Source organism: Battus philenor, unplaced genomic scaffold (assembly GCF_028537555.1).
Source record: "Battus philenor isolate CCGP_79_NKW_IND1 unplaced genomic scaffold, ilBatPhil1.0.hap1 SCAF_12, whole genome shotgun sequence".
NCBI classification, from domain to species: domain Eukaryota; kingdom Metazoa; phylum Arthropoda; class Insecta; order Lepidoptera; family Papilionidae; genus Battus; species Battus philenor.
In genome coordinates, this window is record NW_027181674.1 from 7,195,703 (window position 1) to 7,214,025 (window position 18,323).

The 18,323-nt window shown below is 33.4% G+C and overlaps 1 protein-coding gene across 1 annotated transcript in view; it reads right to left on the reverse strand.

Annotated features, from left to right (window-relative positions):
* Nucleotides 1-18,323, reverse strand: part of dac (dachshund) — a 172,241-nt gene that overhangs the window by 127,218 nt on the left and 26,700 nt on the right. The window contains exon 2 of the mRNA XM_068776354.1: nucleotides 14,477-14,503. Within this exon, the coding sequence (XP_068632455.1) occupies nucleotides 14,477-14,503 (27 nt within the window). The remainder of the gene's footprint in view (nucleotides 1-14,476; nucleotides 14,504-18,323) is intronic.

Genomic DNA, 18,323 nt, shown 5'->3' on the forward strand with positions numbered 1-18,323 from the left:
CAAGACTAAGACCACATTAACATTATCTCTTTCTAATCTCCCATGTGTTGGATTTTAGTGGTGTAATTATTACAGGGAAAATTATATTCATCGACTTGTCTTTACGAAGACTATGCACACTAAATGCAGATCATCATTTGGCTCAAACTCTAGATATGCATGGATATTGGAAATAGGTAAAAATGTTTAAATGGATTATCATGCATCCTATCTAAACACGAATTGTTAGAGAAATATTAAAAACATAGTCATAAAATAGTAAGAAAAACGCTATCCTAAATTTATATTCATTTCAATATGTATTATATTAAAATAATTAAATGAATTATTGTTTACTAAATGTCAGAAAAGACTTTTAACTGACCCAAGTTATTAGCCTTTTATTTAGCCTTTCTCAATTTAATAGTGTTTCAGGGTGATCGCTTTTTACAGGGTGTTTGGAAATCGGTGTAATAATTTTAAAGGAATGAAAGCATACCTCATTTACTGATATACTATATGACCTACACTTCAGTATAAAACTTATTACATACGTATATAAACTTGTTGATTAGATACGCAACAAAATAATATGTTGGCATACGTCAAATATATTTTTGGTATTCATTTTATTAAAACATCTCAAATATAAAGCCAGAATAGATCGTCTTGAATTCTTAGGTAACTTCAAGGGGAACGCACGTATAATTCCATTTCGTGTTTTCAACTCTTTGGGGTCGGAATATCGTCATTAATAGGTTTTGAAAGGTTTCCTGTTGAGAAATATTTGAAATGAACGCTTATTGAGCAAACTTTGGTACTTAAATGTTTTATTACAAAATGTCTTTGATTTATTTTAGTTGGAACATTTAGTTCGAAGAGTTGCAAAAATTTAATGATTGTCTACTAGCCTGCGAGCACAAGATATTTTTAATATTCAATTTTATCTGAATGCATAAGTATATACAACAAAATAAAATAATCTATTAAAATGTTATAGGGTAGCAACGTTTTCTTTTTCAAAGATGATTAAGTCTAGGTACCGAAAAAATAGGATTATATATATGAATCATAAAATTAAATATATCATGTATATTTCTGTAATTATTATAAAGATCAACTTTTCAAATATCAATTATCAATAGATAAATATCCTAAAAATAATTAAACGCAGCAGGTATTTCCTAAACAATAAAGTCTTTTATTGAAAGTTGAAAAGTGATTCGAAACGGAAACATGCAAACACATTAATTTAGAGACATCAAAACAAACTTTTAAGTCCGTCTTGGGCTCGAGAACTTTTGCATTAAAGTCCCGGAACGTAATTACAGTTACGTCTATTTGAACGGCGCGGTTCGACTACAATGTTTTTCTTATTGTATAAACATATAAATACATAATGAGGTTCGCTGTACGGTATAAATTTTTAATACAACTAAAAAACCGAGACAGCTTCTCCACTTAAGTTTTGCAACAAAGTAATTGAGATACGTAATAAACATATTAAAAGAATAACCTTACTGTCAAATAAATCCAACAAATAATTTAATGACTCCATGCATCGGCCATCTTTATAGGCGGTATAAAGGCGTTCGCATACCAGCCCTCGGGACAAGGTCTCCAGTGAAACTATAAAATAAATCTAGCAAGTTATCGTCCACAATAAACAGTCGCCGCGGAAGGATATCGTCAATTCCCACGCAAAGTTGCTGTTAATAAAAGCAACAAAATTATATATTCAAGGAGTTAGAAGGTGGCGTTGCGGCCGTTAGGGCTTTTACGTGGTCCGAGTTACAATGCAAATTGCCAAGGAGGGTACGCTGATGCCCTCTAACTGTGCGACTGGCAAAGATGGCCGACGTAATGGTGAAATGAAATTATTAAGCATTGTCTTGTGAAATCGGCCGCAGTCGACACCTGAGTCCTGGGAAACGATTTCATAGCATGGATACACCCGTTACAACAAAATAGTTTTTATCTACGTTGTGCGTAGATATTTATTAACCATATTATAAGAAATTTGAATAATATAACACACTTTAAAAAAGACTAAATATAATTTAATCAGTATAAATATATGTTTAAGAAACTTTTTACGAAAAGTGTCGATAATTACAATTAGTTTTACATTTTTCTATATCATGTTCTATACCTATTGGATTATTTAAAAAAATCATTTTACAGAGAAGTAACTAACACAGAAATTCACATACAGATTTCACTATTTTTCTGGACTTGATAATCTCGCAAGAAGTAAAAAAAATAAGAAGAGTAAATTACAGAAATACAAATCAAACACAAAATAGTAACTAAGACACAGGCTAGGTCTAATTTAGACACTAAAGATATCACGTTAAAATAATATACAATATTTTCATAACACGTAGTAACAACTGACAGTTTAGTTTATATATTACTCTACTGCAACCTTATAATGTTTACTTATATGTTAATAATAACTTTTTTTATTAAAAAATAAAGTTAATTATTATTGAATGAAACAAAATATTAGGCGGTTCCACTTATTTCTTACGCCAAGACATTACTTACGACCCTCAACCGAAAGCTTTGTATTAAAATTTAAATCTACTTTACAAAGTGTATTTTATACACGTGCTTCTGCAATTTTGATCGTTCATAAAGCTTGAAATAGCTATTATTATTACGCTGTACCTTTGTGGTATTGGGTGTTACACATCTCTCCCTAACCGTTTCTCCTAACATTTCAACCTAGTCTCCCACGAATTTAGTATGCATAATGTTAATGTATTATAGATGCTTTAATTACTCGTTTGCGGTGCGCTCAAGCTCTGAATATCATGAACAGAGCATTTAATTTTACTGCACAAAGATTTATATTCAAACAAACTAAAACTAAAAGGAGGAGGGGTTTATAGAGAATAACAAATCGAATTCAATTTGCAAATATTTGTTAATCAATTCTTTAATGTCAAGATCATATGATTGTGAAAGGTGTTGTTTAAAAAATCAATAGAGTGTATTGAATGAACTTAAAAGAACTGAGAATTAAAAAAAAACTAATATTATTATTCATATTGATTGAAAGATTAAATTATTCAATTTAGATAATGAATTATTCGTTTAAATCAAATGAAGAAGTACGCTACGATGTAATAGAAATGTAATCAATTGACCGGCGCAAAAACTTTTACCGTCGACTGTCTCTATTATGCCGGTCGGTAATGCTAAATCGATGTCCGAATACTCGTCTTATAAAAATAAATTAATTTCAAAATTTGTTTTCGACAACAAAGGCCGGGGTCCCTCTGCTCATTGGCCGCCTGAAATTCCTTTTTAATCCAACGCATGCCCAGTCCGTGTTTTTAATTTCACACAAAAAACGGCTCCGAGTCGGTGATCAATCACAACTCCCGCTCGCTTCTTTTTTCTATACTTCATTGCAGTACGTATACACTTTCGCCTTTCTGTAACCGCTATAAATGTGCCTTTATTATTTTGTTTTCAAAAAGGAAATGGATACATTTTGAATTTAATTACTCTGATGGCTTTTATTCGGGGTGATTTATCACTGGGCGCCTCATTACATTTATTTGACTAATCACATTTGGTTATAATTTTCTTTCTTATTATACACATTCACGATACTAGGAGTAAACGTAATAATGCTACGAGTTACTCTTAGTAGATTCTTACTTCAAATAGTTGCGTCACTACAGAATTTTCCAGTAGCGATAAATACAAAAAGACAATAAGTGGTAACTAAATGATGTACTGTTAATTTCAGATATCTAAGGACGTGTACAGATTTAGGAATATATAATAAGCCACAGGCACCAAAGAACAACTCAACTCGGCTGTAGGACAACTGCCAAAAAGTATTTAAAAATAGTCAACAGATTTTGAATACTATTTTCATTTCTTTCCTGTAAACTATCCATATTTTAATAACTTCAACAAAATTCTTCATTGTTGTTGGTGTTGAAGTTCATAATAGTCGAAATATGTCAGTTGCAAATATATTATATTTAATTATCAAAAGTATGGCTGTACTTGCTTACGGTAAACAAATGCCTTTCTTAAAAAAATATGTAAAACTACTCCGATACGACCGCTTATGATGAAAATATAGAATTTGCTTAGCTGAATATTTAACCATGTCTTGTATTTTTATAATTCTGCTTATATGATAAATAGAATATAAACTGTCTGTCTCCAATATATTACAAGAATTAATAAAATTATGTTAGATTTATGTTTATTGTATCTATTAAACGAAAACCTGTCACCTACGTTAGTTTTTACCGTCACGTTATAATGTAAGTATCTTAAAGTTTTATAGTGTTTTGATGGTCACCTTTCTCTGCTGGGGAATATAGATTTACGTGCAATTCCTTGCGCTGCATGAACATATGATATTTTTTTGTAAAGCAATGAACTTTTTACAATTATTTGTAAAGGCGATTTGATGATTAAATGAAAAAAAATACTACTTTTTTTACTGTAGATACTTTTTTATTTTGTTTAGTTCACTATTTATATTATCTTAATAATTCGACTAAATTACAATATAGAACAAAGAGCACCAAAATAGTAAAATAACATGCATTCTTAAGTTTGAATACATTTAATGATTATAAAAACATTAAATCTATCAGAGACCGGCCCACATTTGTTGCACGAAATTGCAACCAATACTAAACGAGTAATGTATGTAAAATAAAAATTATTGTTAAGGAGCATTAGCTATTTTTTTCCGATAAAGTACAAAATATCTGACAAAAACTTTAAGCTCTTTTACGGCTATAATGTAACTTGAATTGTAACACATGTTTCTTAAAAAGTATTGGCGACAATCGTTTTTTCTAATAGATAACTAATCTCTTCAGCATGGCAATCTGCGCTTAATCCTATTTCAAAATCACGCAACGTCGGTTTCCTCAGATGCTCCATGCTCTCCCACACTCGCACAAAAGCTTCTCGTAGTGTTACTTTACGATGCTCTTGTATGCAATGGCGCCCTTAAGTATACCACCTTTTGTCCTTTAAGACCACTTCGGAGATTGTCAAAAAAATACTAGTGTTATCACTGGGACTGGAAAGCCACAGTAGTGTACGCCGAAGTATCTTTCTTAAATAACACATTTACGAATTTCAAAAGTAAGGGTTATAGGATGCAAATCGTTTTTTAATCAATTAAATTTATTAATTTTTTCATAACATTGTCATCATCTTTTCAGCCTTAGAACCATTGTTAGACAGAGGCTTAACAGAAGTTTTTCAATAAGACCAGTTAAAAGCGGCCTGCATCCAACGTCTTCTGACGACATTAACAAGGTCTGTCTACCTTGTGGGTGGACATCCCACATCGCGCACGCCGGTCAGTGGTCACTGTTCCAGAACCTTAAGGCAAGTGACTCTCTGTACTGCGCGCTATGTGGAATATGTATACGTTTTTTGTACTTTCGTTTATCTACAGATCTCCTCATTCCCGAATCCGTCTCCTTATTCATGTACGTTGGCAGAAAAAATATTATTTCTTTTTAAAGCATAGCAAAGTTTTGTATTTGTATTATATATAAATTTAATAACCATAATATCTTACCATACTTATGATGGTAAATTTGTGAAAAAGGTTTTTTAATGCAAATAAAGAAATTGGTTTATGATTTCCTTTCGTGAAAAAGCTGGATCACTTACCACGCCAATAGCATACCAGAGTCAAACAATTTTTTACAAAAGTTCAGAAGCGACTGCAACACGTTCACAAACAAAGAAACACATTACAAAGCCATAAACTAAGCAACAAAGCGACCGACGTCTATGTGTTGAAACTGATCCATCATGTCTCCTTTTAAAATAACAAAAAAACTCATACGATGTACACAACAGATGTTTTCGTAAAAAGCGGACCCCATCGACCCCGGTGTAACAACTCTAGTCATAATTTCGATTAAAAACAATTGTTATTCCCTAAATCATCTTTGGCATTAAAATGCTTATTTTAGTTTTTGTTACATATTCGATATATTTTAATATATCTTTTGTTAACACAAATTAACTTTTAATTATAAAAATCATGCAACGTCTGCTATTTTTTAATTTTTTACTGGTTGAACTATGATAGTAACCAAAATATGATTATTTAGATACTATGGATGTGGACAGCTTACAGCCAAAAGTTACAATCTATTAATAAAAACCGAAAAATACTTTAATTTAAAACGGATTTTCAAATTTCTTTTAATTTCTACGATGATTGAACATCAACGTGTGTAAAAAATTGAATAACACATAAATCACCATTACCTCATACAATTATCACTATGACCAAACACTTGCTTGCCTCCATTCGAATGGCAAACATCAATATCGGAAAGCAAACATAATATCGACCAATAAAGAGTCCACATATCAACATGCAAAATTCCAATTAGATTCCAAACATACGAACGCGATAAAACAACGTTATTGAAGTCGCTTATCTGTGTAATTAGAAAGGAACTAAGCTGTGATCATTTGCGTTTATAATGGAAATCTTCGAGTGCTGCACACTCGTTTGATAACGGATTAAATGGAATAATTACATCTATAATGCCGTTTCTATATTATAGATAAAGCCATTTAAACAATTTAGAAGTACAATATGCATCCGCACAGTTGTAATTTTAAAAACAAGAACGAAGTTAATGTGGGCGACGACGTGGAATAATAAGATAATAGTCCCAGTCGTAAAAGTCGTTGAAAAAATTATCTACCACGGAATAGACCGCTCGTACCGACTGTGGATTCGTCATAAGGGAGTGCGGCATCAAATATTCAATTTTAAAACAGCCGCTAAAAGCGAAACGTCATCGCTTCTACAAACACAGCTGGGACTTAACGATTTAGAAATTTCGCTACAGATGGGACACGCACTCCGCTTCGCAAGATAAAGAGAGAGATAAAGTAAGGAATCGCATTAGCAAAAGTGAAAAATTTAAATGAAGACGACAGTAACACCGGCTCAGCTGTCGCGAAATTGCCTCCAATAACTGTTTAGAGGGTGTGTTGATGTCGCAACATAAGTTGTTTCATGTCCCCTGAAAATGATTCTGTCAAGAACAAGAATACGGCGCGGAGGAGGAAAAATTTCATTAGCGCCAATCAAAATGACGAGGTCCAAAATGAAGCTCGCAAAGGAGTCGTAATCACGGACTTCAGTGGACCCCCTCGACGTGAGGTCTTATTAAAGGAATAATATTTACAAAACGAGACGCCTCGAAATCCCCAAATTAAGATCTCGCCGAAACCCGCCCAACTTCCACAAAGTGGAATCATTAAATTAAAAATGTAAACTTTTCTCTTAGCAAGGTAATGGGCATCCCGATGTAGATAAATAGATGGAATAGCTGCAAAAAGGAGCATTTTCCTGTTCATTAAATTTTTCCTTCGCTTTTTTATTTCGACCCCTGGTGCTAATTTTGTTGGAATTCACGCCCCTCACCCCACCCGCTGGGGTTCAATCACAGAAATTTTATATCCGGAATTAAATAAGTAGCCGACCGAATTACGGACAAATTCTAATATGAGCTTATTTTTATCCCGGGTAACCTTTCTTAATTAATCAGATACGGCAGCGAGCAGCAGAAACGGATCCGCATAAACTTATTATTACTTTATTTATTTCGAAGAGCTTAATGCACTTCGTAACTGGTTCGCAAGTTAATCGCGAAGTGGAATATTCTCATCAGCGGCGATTTATTCCGAGGGTGGTTTGCTTTCGTAACTCGATTGTCTCCAAGAGTCAGCCGCAGATACGCTGAAGGAAACGTCACCCGTCTCGGTAGTAAATGCAATTAAATCTCCTAATATGCAGTCTGCTCCCGCTAGAGAGACGCTATACTTTTAAATGTTTCGAGAGGATCATTTGTAAGTTCGTCGTTTACAGTTACACTCGACTTACTTTATTAATTGGTTTTCTCGGAACGAATTTCGCTCTAATAACATTAAATAACAATAACATTGATATCCTACAGCTAAAATCCTTACGCAGATGATGATTATTAAAATCATATCTATATAATTATATATAATATTTCATTACATAGTTCTATGAAACTATTTATTTCATGCAAAATAAGATTGTTTTAAGTACTTAAAGTACTATTCATCAAGTATATACTTCTGCGTTCTGTTAAATATATATATGTTTATATATTATTCGATATTGATTGTTGCAAATAAGGAAATCAAATTATTCAATGTCCGCCCCTCATTTGTTTCTCGCTCCCCCAAAGCAGAAATGACGGAATTCTTTGTGAGTTTTCGATTACTTGTCCAATTAATTTTATAGATTCATTTATCTTCTGCATTCTGAGATGTGTAAGATGGGATTCAATATAAGATTTTATATGTTACTTACTTCACATTCATATATTATAGTCATTAAAACATATCTCAACTTATAAGAAGTAGGTGATGCAAATATGTATTTACCAGCAAAATATAGTTGCGTAAATGATTAAAGAGTAGAAATCATCAACATAAGGTTGGTGTATGACACACAAATAGACATACATTTCATACATATCTAGACACATAACTCACACCCAGGTTCGAAGTCCCACCTACCTGTTACGCCGAATATTAGTTTAGTTCACTGTCATAAAAATAAACATTTTCCTAAATCAATCTTCTACAAAAGTCATGTGTTTTTCAACAATTGTATTGTTAAGAGCAAAGCTCGAAGAAGCCTCAACCAAATCGGTGCACTGTTAACTTAAATCATATTTACTGTAAGGTACGAGGAAAATTTTTGCAAAAGAAAAAATTAAAAAACAGTAAATTAAGAAAAACACTTTTTGTTTCTTATAAAAACGACAGTATTATATATATTATAACCGACAACAATGTATTAAGGATAACACTTGCAATGCACCAATCAGTCATCAATTTCGTATTTTGGCAAAACTTCGTAATTGTTTTTTATAAAATTTAAATAAATAAGTTGGTGACTCTAAAATGATGACTCGGAAAGTTACTTTTAGCAGGTTAAACCAATCCTCGAATGGGAGATGACGTCATAAAGGATACGAGGGAAGAGGACAGGGTCGGTTCGCATTGCGTAACCGGAGTTGGGGCCTGTGGATGAGAGGGAAAGTTTACGTTCCGTTTCTCATCACGCCTCTGCGCGCAAGTGGGTGAGTGCGGCGAGTGAACAGCAGCGCTTCGGCCACTCATGACTTAATTGGCGTGGGGCCTCATTAGGCACGGCGGTTTTCGCACGCCACGCTTCAGCCGCCCGCAACACTCACGTGTGTTTCGGCCTTGCACGTGTTAAACGTAACGTAGAGGTAACTGACAAACGGTTGTAACAGCGTAAGCATGTAAAGTTATATATGGGCTTTTTAACTGTATATACCGTAATAACTTTTTTCTATGTTCCAAAATCATTACGTCATACGTACAACTTATGTGATGTTATAATATTTTTTTAACAGAAGCGAAATTCCAAGTGGCATTTGCAAATTCCCCTGGGTCGAGACAGCCTAGCGAAACTCCCGTAAATAGCTCAACTCGGGCCGCTAGATACTGTTTATTGATATGATATATTTATTAGGTCGCCGAGCTTTAAAATCGCTTCGGCAGACCCTTCTTGTAGTAAGTAAACTCAAGAGCCTACAAGGGATTTCGGTTTGGGCTATCACTCGTCGATAATACCCGTTTAGCATTCCGACAAAAGAGTATCCAAAAGGGCCCAATTCACATTTTTATCTACCTATTGGACTGATCAACTCAGATTAATGAATGGGTTCTCTACTGCTACTTCCCTGAGGAAAACAGGAGATAGGAAAGAAAGAGCTTGTTATCGTTTCCATAAAGTACTTCAAGACGGGCACAACTTTCAGAAATGAAGAGACGACTAAAAAGAAAAAAAAATGTAAATTAGCTATAGTTTGTTTGCATTAAGAATGCAATCATGTAACAAAATGAGCAGTTGAATCCATATTTTTGAATGCAACGTTTATGTGTAAAGATTTCCTCAGTTTTGGGGCGTAGTTAAGCCCATGGATAGTGATTATTAAATATAAGTTATTATATTTACAGTCCCAAGCAAGCAAAAACAACATCAGGTATAAAGAGAATATAATAAAATATCAACAGATAGATAAATTCCACTCAAACATGGCTGCCGCTCGACTGACGCATAACGAACTGCGTGTGTAATTGCACTGGCCCATTGATTTTCACAGAACGCGTGTTTACAGATGAAAGCATAATTCACATACAAAGGGATAGAGTCGTTGAAACAAACGGTACAGGTGGACACCTCCGATTGCGCGCCGTGTGCGGCCACAGTGGAATTTCTAAATTATTCGATATGATATCACATGCTTGCTGTTATTTGAGAATCTTATCAAATAAACATTATCAATGTTAAGTCAGTATTTTAAAAATACTGTGGTAGACTAGAGGTTCGTGATTATTATTACCTTTTACCTTTTTATCTGACGTTATTTACCGGTTGGCATTTACATCTTCACCGTGGCTAGATTTCTACACAGCAACTAAACTCGGGAGTTTTCTCGCGAGTCTTGGTATATACCTGTATATTTTTATAGGATCGAGACGTTTCGAGTTTATCAAGTCTATAAGAAAAAGATCCTGGAATGACTTCGTGTAAAAAAGCTACGAATTGCCTCCCCCCATCTTAGGCTCCATTTGCAAGCTCACTGTCGCTTTACGAACCATGGTCAGGGCTAAACTCGAGATTTCTCTATGAGATTAAATCAAAAACGAGGAGATCTGTAGAAGAACGAAAGTAATATAGCTCAGAGAACTGACAATTTGAAATAGCATTAGGCAAGCCACAGTGCGAAGAACAGAGAGCTGCTAGGGGCTTTAAATTAGACCACTCACAAGGTGGAAAGGTGACGTTGATGGCGGTGTCGGAAAATGCCCGATACAGATTCAGACTTGTCTTACTGGAAACCTGAGAGAGAGGCCTATTTGCAGAAGTGGGCGTCCAACGACTGAAATAATGACGCTGAGCAAAGTTTTCAGGATTTGGAACTACTGATTACAGTGCACGACCAATTCATTTACTTATATTGCAGTAATATGTCTCTTTAACTAAAGACATGGGTACATATTTAGGTACTGACTTGATGCTAGACAAACGATATGCTATATGTCGTTAAGGGTTAATAATGTACACTTTTTTTGGGTCCGAAAGATGCGAGCAAAATTATCATACTAATGTGAGGTTTCATTTCATGTCTTTTGATGACGAGCGCTGAAGAACTCTGCATAAGAATATAATTTTTAAAACATTTTCAAGTATAAGTAATGTGGCGTCGTGAATAAAGAAGCCACCCTCGCATTATTGAAATTATTTTAAATTCTTAATAAATTAAGTTATTATTTCATAAATGACTAGCTGTCGCTCACACGCTTCGCGTGGCAAGCATTGCCTTTTGTGGGTGTATTTATAATATTTATGAAATCCGTTCTTGTTCTTTTCAATAAAAAAAAATTTGGCCTCGGTTTATACCTATAGGAGCTAAAATTTGTGCATATGCACACACCCTCTACCCTCTGCGGGAGGGATTTCGTAAAATTTGTTCTTAGGTAACTGTACTCCACGACAGGAATGTTTTTACCACGTATTAAGTGTATACAATATTACAATATTAAATCTGTAATATTACTGACTTCCATTTTATCCTAGTCCAGATGGAAAATAATTTAAATAAACAATGAAATTGTTTTGTTTAAAGTAACTTAATTTATAGTTATTAAATTAAGAACAATTGTTAGCGAAAATGTTTTGTGAAGAAAGAATTGATTTTAAAACAATAATACGAGATGAAATAATTTCACACCAATATAAGAACAACACAGGTGTGAAAGCCAAGGGCGTCAAAGCGTTACAGCCCTTTTCGAAATCATTTCCATTCAGTTTTCTGAAGTGAAAATTGCCTACGGACGGTCAAAGGGTTAACGATTTAGTGTTTATTTGAATACAGCCCTTGAACAATAGCTGTTTATGTAAACAGATCGCATGCCATGATTTCAATTTGTTTGCACCGTAGCAAAATTGCGATTCGAAGTGGATAGGTTCTTTCTTTTAAATAAATTACATCTTTTTCGTGTCCTTTAAAGTCTTAAAATTGTTTATTCACATGTAATAAACGTAATAACATATACAGGGATTGATCCTCGACAATTTTCCAGATGCCGGTATTCCTTCTTGATACAGTACCATAATCTGGTTATAGCATTCCATAGAGGCAAGCCAAGGTTCGACCATTAGGCATTGCTAAAAGCGATTCGAGTGACATCACGAGGTCCAGCAGTTTTAGTATAATAAATCTCGTAGGCTTCTTTAGCAGCTCCGAACTTAAGATCGCTTGAGCAAAAGTTCGATCAATTGACTACTAAACCTTTGCCACTTTTAACAAGTACAGCAAGCCACTTCCAAGTTTTTTAGTCCTATGAAAAAATATTTTATAGTTTACATTATATAATTATTAGATAAGTTATTTGTAAAATTTTCTGTTAAGTTTTCTGCAAATTTTTTTGTACGTGTTTGTGTGTGTAGATCATTATAATCAGATATCCGAATAGACAAAACTTTAAATGAAATTGCAAACAGAAACGTATCCTCTTTTACTTATTTAAATCGTTATTAGTGGCGTTTTTAAGACCTACTGTTTAATGTCATTTTAAAGTATTTAATTTCGCTTTACATTCAATGCTAGTTCTTCTGATACAAATACATATTTTATTGTATTATCCATAATTAAAAAAGAAATTTCTTATGATTTTTGATAAAGTTTTAAAAATATAATTACGATGCATTTGAATAAGAAATAGGTATTATATTATTATAGTAACCTTTATACTACGATAACCTAAGTTTGAATTATGCTATCGTAGATTATCGAAATTTTTAATACTCTGACAAATCTAAAAAAGTGGCCACAAAGATATCAACTGCTGATCCACATATACTTATTGTATTATGTTTTTCCAAAATAATAGTAACTATAAAATATAGATCCGTTTTAATTCAAAATCCATTAGATAACGATATTTTCAAACCATTCTCTTATTAACCACCGCGTAGGGGATTATATCGAATGTCAAACTACTGATATGAATTTTGATGCCGGATTCATTAGTGTTAAAAATTTATGACGCGCTGCCCTATTTTATAATTAAAAACAGAAATATTTGTAGATTGTCATTAGTAATGAATTCCGATTCTAAAAAAATACGCAACTATTGTATATATAATTTAAACGACCTTTTTTTAACTGCCATTTATCGTCATCGTTATCATTTTAGCCGTAGGATGTCGACTACTAGACATGAACCTCGATCATATATTTTTACAGGATCTAATAATGTTTACTTTAATACGTCTAAAAATCAAACTTTTTTTATTAATACAAGTCTCAATTTTTTTTAACAATTTTGGTTATCTATGGTAACGATTTGTTTATTTTTTTCTAACGATGTATCTTTAATTAATAATGTTTATGCCACGATCGTTATTGATAAAAAAAATAACTGAAATCAGGGTCTGTGTTAACAAGGCCGCTAAGAATATAGCAATGATCAGCCAAAATAGGAAAGCAGAACACTTACGAGGCTTTGTGTATCCTTTGTAAGCACCACAGCGTGGCACCAATCCTCAATTGAGGCCTCTCCGTGGGGAGTCTACAGTAGCTCGCAGTCTCTTTTTTGTATGGCCAACGTTTTATCAAACATGTTAATGGCGGCTTTATGATTCCAACAAAAGAAGCGTGCTAACGGAGGCGTTAAATCCTTTACGATTCGAAGATAATCATCACGAAATTGTCCCGGCATCATTTTAGGCTACTCCCATCATGCGTAAAAGTATTATTGAACTTCTATGTAAATATGTACATAAAAACTTCCCAAGCAAAACACGAAATTTAAAAAAAAAAAAACAAATTGTTACAAAAACACACACATGCTTATGTCTATTAAAATGCAACAGTGGATCAAAATGTAAATTTATCTGTGATTATTTCTTATCATTTTTTGAAAACTGATTTTAATTAGGTGTAACCTGGAAGCAAAACAACGACATCTAAAATCAACCAACGTACATTTTCATAAAAAAAATATAAATCACAACACGTATTTAACCTATCGTACAAATATGGCAAATAATTTTTATAAGCATATAAACAAGAGATTTAATGAACATCGATATTTAACAAAATTTAAATGAGTGATTTGAAACTTCAATTTTTAAATCAATGTATGTCGCAAAATAATTATTAAACACCAAATAAAAAACAACACATTGATAAGAAATTTTGTGTAGTAAAATAATACTGTGGCAAATAATCCTGAGCGGCGGTTGTGTCGTGTGGTCTTCCAAGCTACACCCTGGCCTGCAAGCGACCAGGCGGACGGCCGAACACGCCCGAAGGCTTCCGAACGTAACCGAATCCGGCCGAACGAAACCGATCGCGCGATCTAGCTAGCGACATACCTGTCTGGCGCTTTCATTGACAGGCACCTGAAATGAAGAAAAAAATCGATCCAATTCGTTGAATATTTTAAATTTTCAATAAATGTTTGCGAATTCACTGACGTAAAATTTACACTTTTACACAGATAAATTTACATGCAATTACACTTAAATAAGCGAATCTATTTCATAAACAAAAAGTTTACATATTCAATTGTGGAACAAACGAGGTCGATGATTTTGAAAATAAACGGTAAATACTGGCGACATTTAAATTATTTTAAAACAAACTTTAAAAAAATGAACAAAAACAATAATGTGGCGAAACAGTTAAAAACAACATTGCAAGATGTATTAGGACAGTTGTTAAAATATGGGGTAGCGTGGAGCGGCTTGACTCCAATAATATTGTGCGTTTGCACGCGATCTGCGTCATGTTTGCATTGGCGCAGTGTTGCGCTTCGAGTTAGGATCATTCACGTTATTGTTTAACTATTCGAACATTTTATTATTAATGTATGTATGTTTATTATATATTAGTCGCAGAATGTGGCCAACGCTAGACCGGCCATCGTGCCAATCCTAGAAAAAGACCTATGCCTTGCAGTGGGTATCTACCGTGTAACTTGCCCAAGTCTCTTATATTAATAAGTATTTAAACCACCCTTTGTTCCCAAGACTTAAAGTTTTGAGAAGGAATTTAATTTAGAAAAAGTATTTTTTTTTACATATTTACAATAAAAATTATAAATGTTTGTGGAACCAATACATATGATGCACATTTTCCTTAAATGTGAATTTATTATACCCAACAAATAGACCATGAATTATTTTAAGTAAACCTGAAATCATCGTGGAATGCGCTATATTTAACTTTAGCATAATTATTTTCATAACCTGTATGTATCCTTACTTATTCCGAATAAAATAAATTAATAAGAATAATATACTATAGTTACAAATGTATATGAAGTAAACTAAACAGAAACGTAACAGTACAGAAAGCCCCTTTCAAATGCACAAATGGCTTAGATTATTAGCGGACACGATCACGCAATGGAAATCATAAAATTAAAGAAAAACGATCAAATTCATTTACCGTCTACTTTTACAGATGAATTAAATATAATGAAGTTTGGATTATAATTATAATTAAGCATTTATTAATCATTATTTGATATAAAATAACAATTTCATGTCATCATACAGTGTTCTGCAGAAATACGTTTTCACTGTTTATTTTAAACTTTACACTTCAAAGTATTACACTGAATATTTCTTACTTTTGAAGTCGGCGGTATTCAATGGATAACACCCGCAGAACAACCAATCTATCAATATTAGAACACAAAACATAATGCAAGTCAGTTAATAATTCTGAATCGGCAATCACAATGGAAATAAAGTCACAGTCACTTTTTTAATAATGGCAGCTTAGTTTTTCTTTTTTATTGCCACCCTAGGAGCATTTGACATTTGAACTGGCTGATGACTTGGCCACCATGATTGATCGTCGCGACCCAGAAAATAAGTGCAATTTAGCTTTATGTTCCTTTTACTATTCAAAATTACTGTCATAAGTGTAACTATTATGGCTCCTAAAAGTTTTCGTTTTATAACTTCAGACCAATGAAATATATGCCTTAAAACTTAAATAATCTAACTTCAAAACAATTAAGAAAACAATAGTAGAATTGGATCTTATGATTAACATAATATAATTTTCGAAAACAAATTAACTGTTGAACTGTGTGACTGATAATCATCAGTCAGTCATCAATGTCATTCGAAGTCTCATTGAAGCACATCCAAAGCTAAATATTATTTAACTTTTTAACAACAAGGTTCAAAGTAAAAAATCATATCGTATAACAGTGAAGAATTGTACTTTCCAGAAGTCACTCGATTAGATTCTCTCCCTGCAAGTTATATGGTTTAAATTCGTTGGTTTAACATAAATATTTGGTTCAAAATCACCAACGGCATTATCATTTATCATCGGGCCAAGTATCCGCCCCGGGCGCAACGAATCACTAGTAAATAAATTGACCACAAACGATTCATCCGACCATTTCTTTTCAAGCTGCGTCTAGAGTAAACTTGTTGTCTTAATTCATTTTTATAAATACATTTCTCCTCTATCGTAATAAAATTAGTTCTATAGTACACTTTTGATATTTTGTCCGACATATTACTGCCGTAAAATGTTAATTTGTATTCAAAACGCCCGTGTCTCATCTTTAATCTCTTTAAAGTTCCTAAAAAACCTCAAAAGCTGCATGCGTCAGCCAAATTTGAGTTGGCAGAGAGTAAACTCAAGGATTCCCCCAAGAACGTCGAACCTGATTTTTTTGTTAAATAACGAGAGTCCAAGCTCTTAGTGATTAGAACGGATACTTCATAAACTTGACGCAAGACACGAACGACTACTCTCAGTGTGGGCAGGCGAATACAAATTGTATATATAAGGCTATGTTCATGGCTACCCGAGAGGATCAATCCTCGTCTCATTTGAAATTGTATTTGAATTGTTTTGTATTATATCAGACGAGATGGACGCGAGCCCAATGTGGACATAACAATATAATCATTATCATATTAGCTATAGGACGTCCGCGGCTAGACATAGGCCTACCTTATATATCTCCAATAACACCGACGAGAGTTGCCTGCATTCAGCGCCTTCCGTGGGCCTTAACAAGGTATTTGTACGTAAAACGTCCTACTTTGTGCTTGCTGTTGGTTTCCACTCCAGAGCCTGAAGACCCCTGTGGACTTTTTGCGTGCTATTTTAATAGAAGTCCAATCAGTCGGATTTTCGACGCGATGACATTCGGAATATTACTTATTTCGTACAATGTCTTACACACATGTACAATGTCTTTCTCTATTTGTGAGCAATGGTAATAGTACATAATTCACAAAAAAATTGGCACCTTCCGCGATCCTGAGCCCTTTTATCTTTAATCGCTATTAACCTCCAGTCTGCCGCTACTTATACTTAATTTTATTGGAACTAACAAAATTGTACTTTTACACCACAAAAGCAGGAACTGTAAGGTGTTTTTAACACCCTTAATTTCTAATATTAAAACGTCATTGTGTCGTATAAGTAAAATAGAATTGAATAACACCGCAAATAAATTACAATTGACAGTCTCTCAAATTATAATAATCTAGCCTACACGGTCAATTGACTCCACCGCTCCGGGATGTAGGGGTCTACAGCTCTAGTTAATGGTGACAAACAATATCATCTATTTCATACACTAACTGCAGTCAGCCGACTTCAATACCACCTCCAAAAAATAACTGGTCATAGAAAATTTTAACAGTACACATAAAAATATCTTATTGGGTACGATGTGACGGCAAAAAGAATATTTCTTTATAAAGGATAATTGTTTGTAGGTGTAAAAGCTTGAGTGAGGTCAATGTATAACTAGTTTGCTGTCAATTAATATATGGTACATCCACTCAAAAAAACAATAATTTCAGAAATTATAAATAACGTAATGATAATATTATAATAAAATTCGCATTTATACATATTAAAATTAATCATTGTTTACGCTTTGTTGCCTTTCGCATTCCGATAGAAAAAATAAATTGATGTCACATATTTCAGAGTGATCACATTACAGGTCGATCCGAAATAGATGTAAAAACTTTTAAGGTTTTGGTTGGAAAATCAGCTAATTATTCTCTCCTTTAAAGTTATTACACCTATAACGAATCATTCTGTATAACATACGCAACAATACTGTTCAAAAACCATCATTAGGAATTGCTAGAAAATAATATTAAAACGAATTAACATCATAATCGCCAACGAACAAATTAGAGAAACACTCCATCAATGATCTCC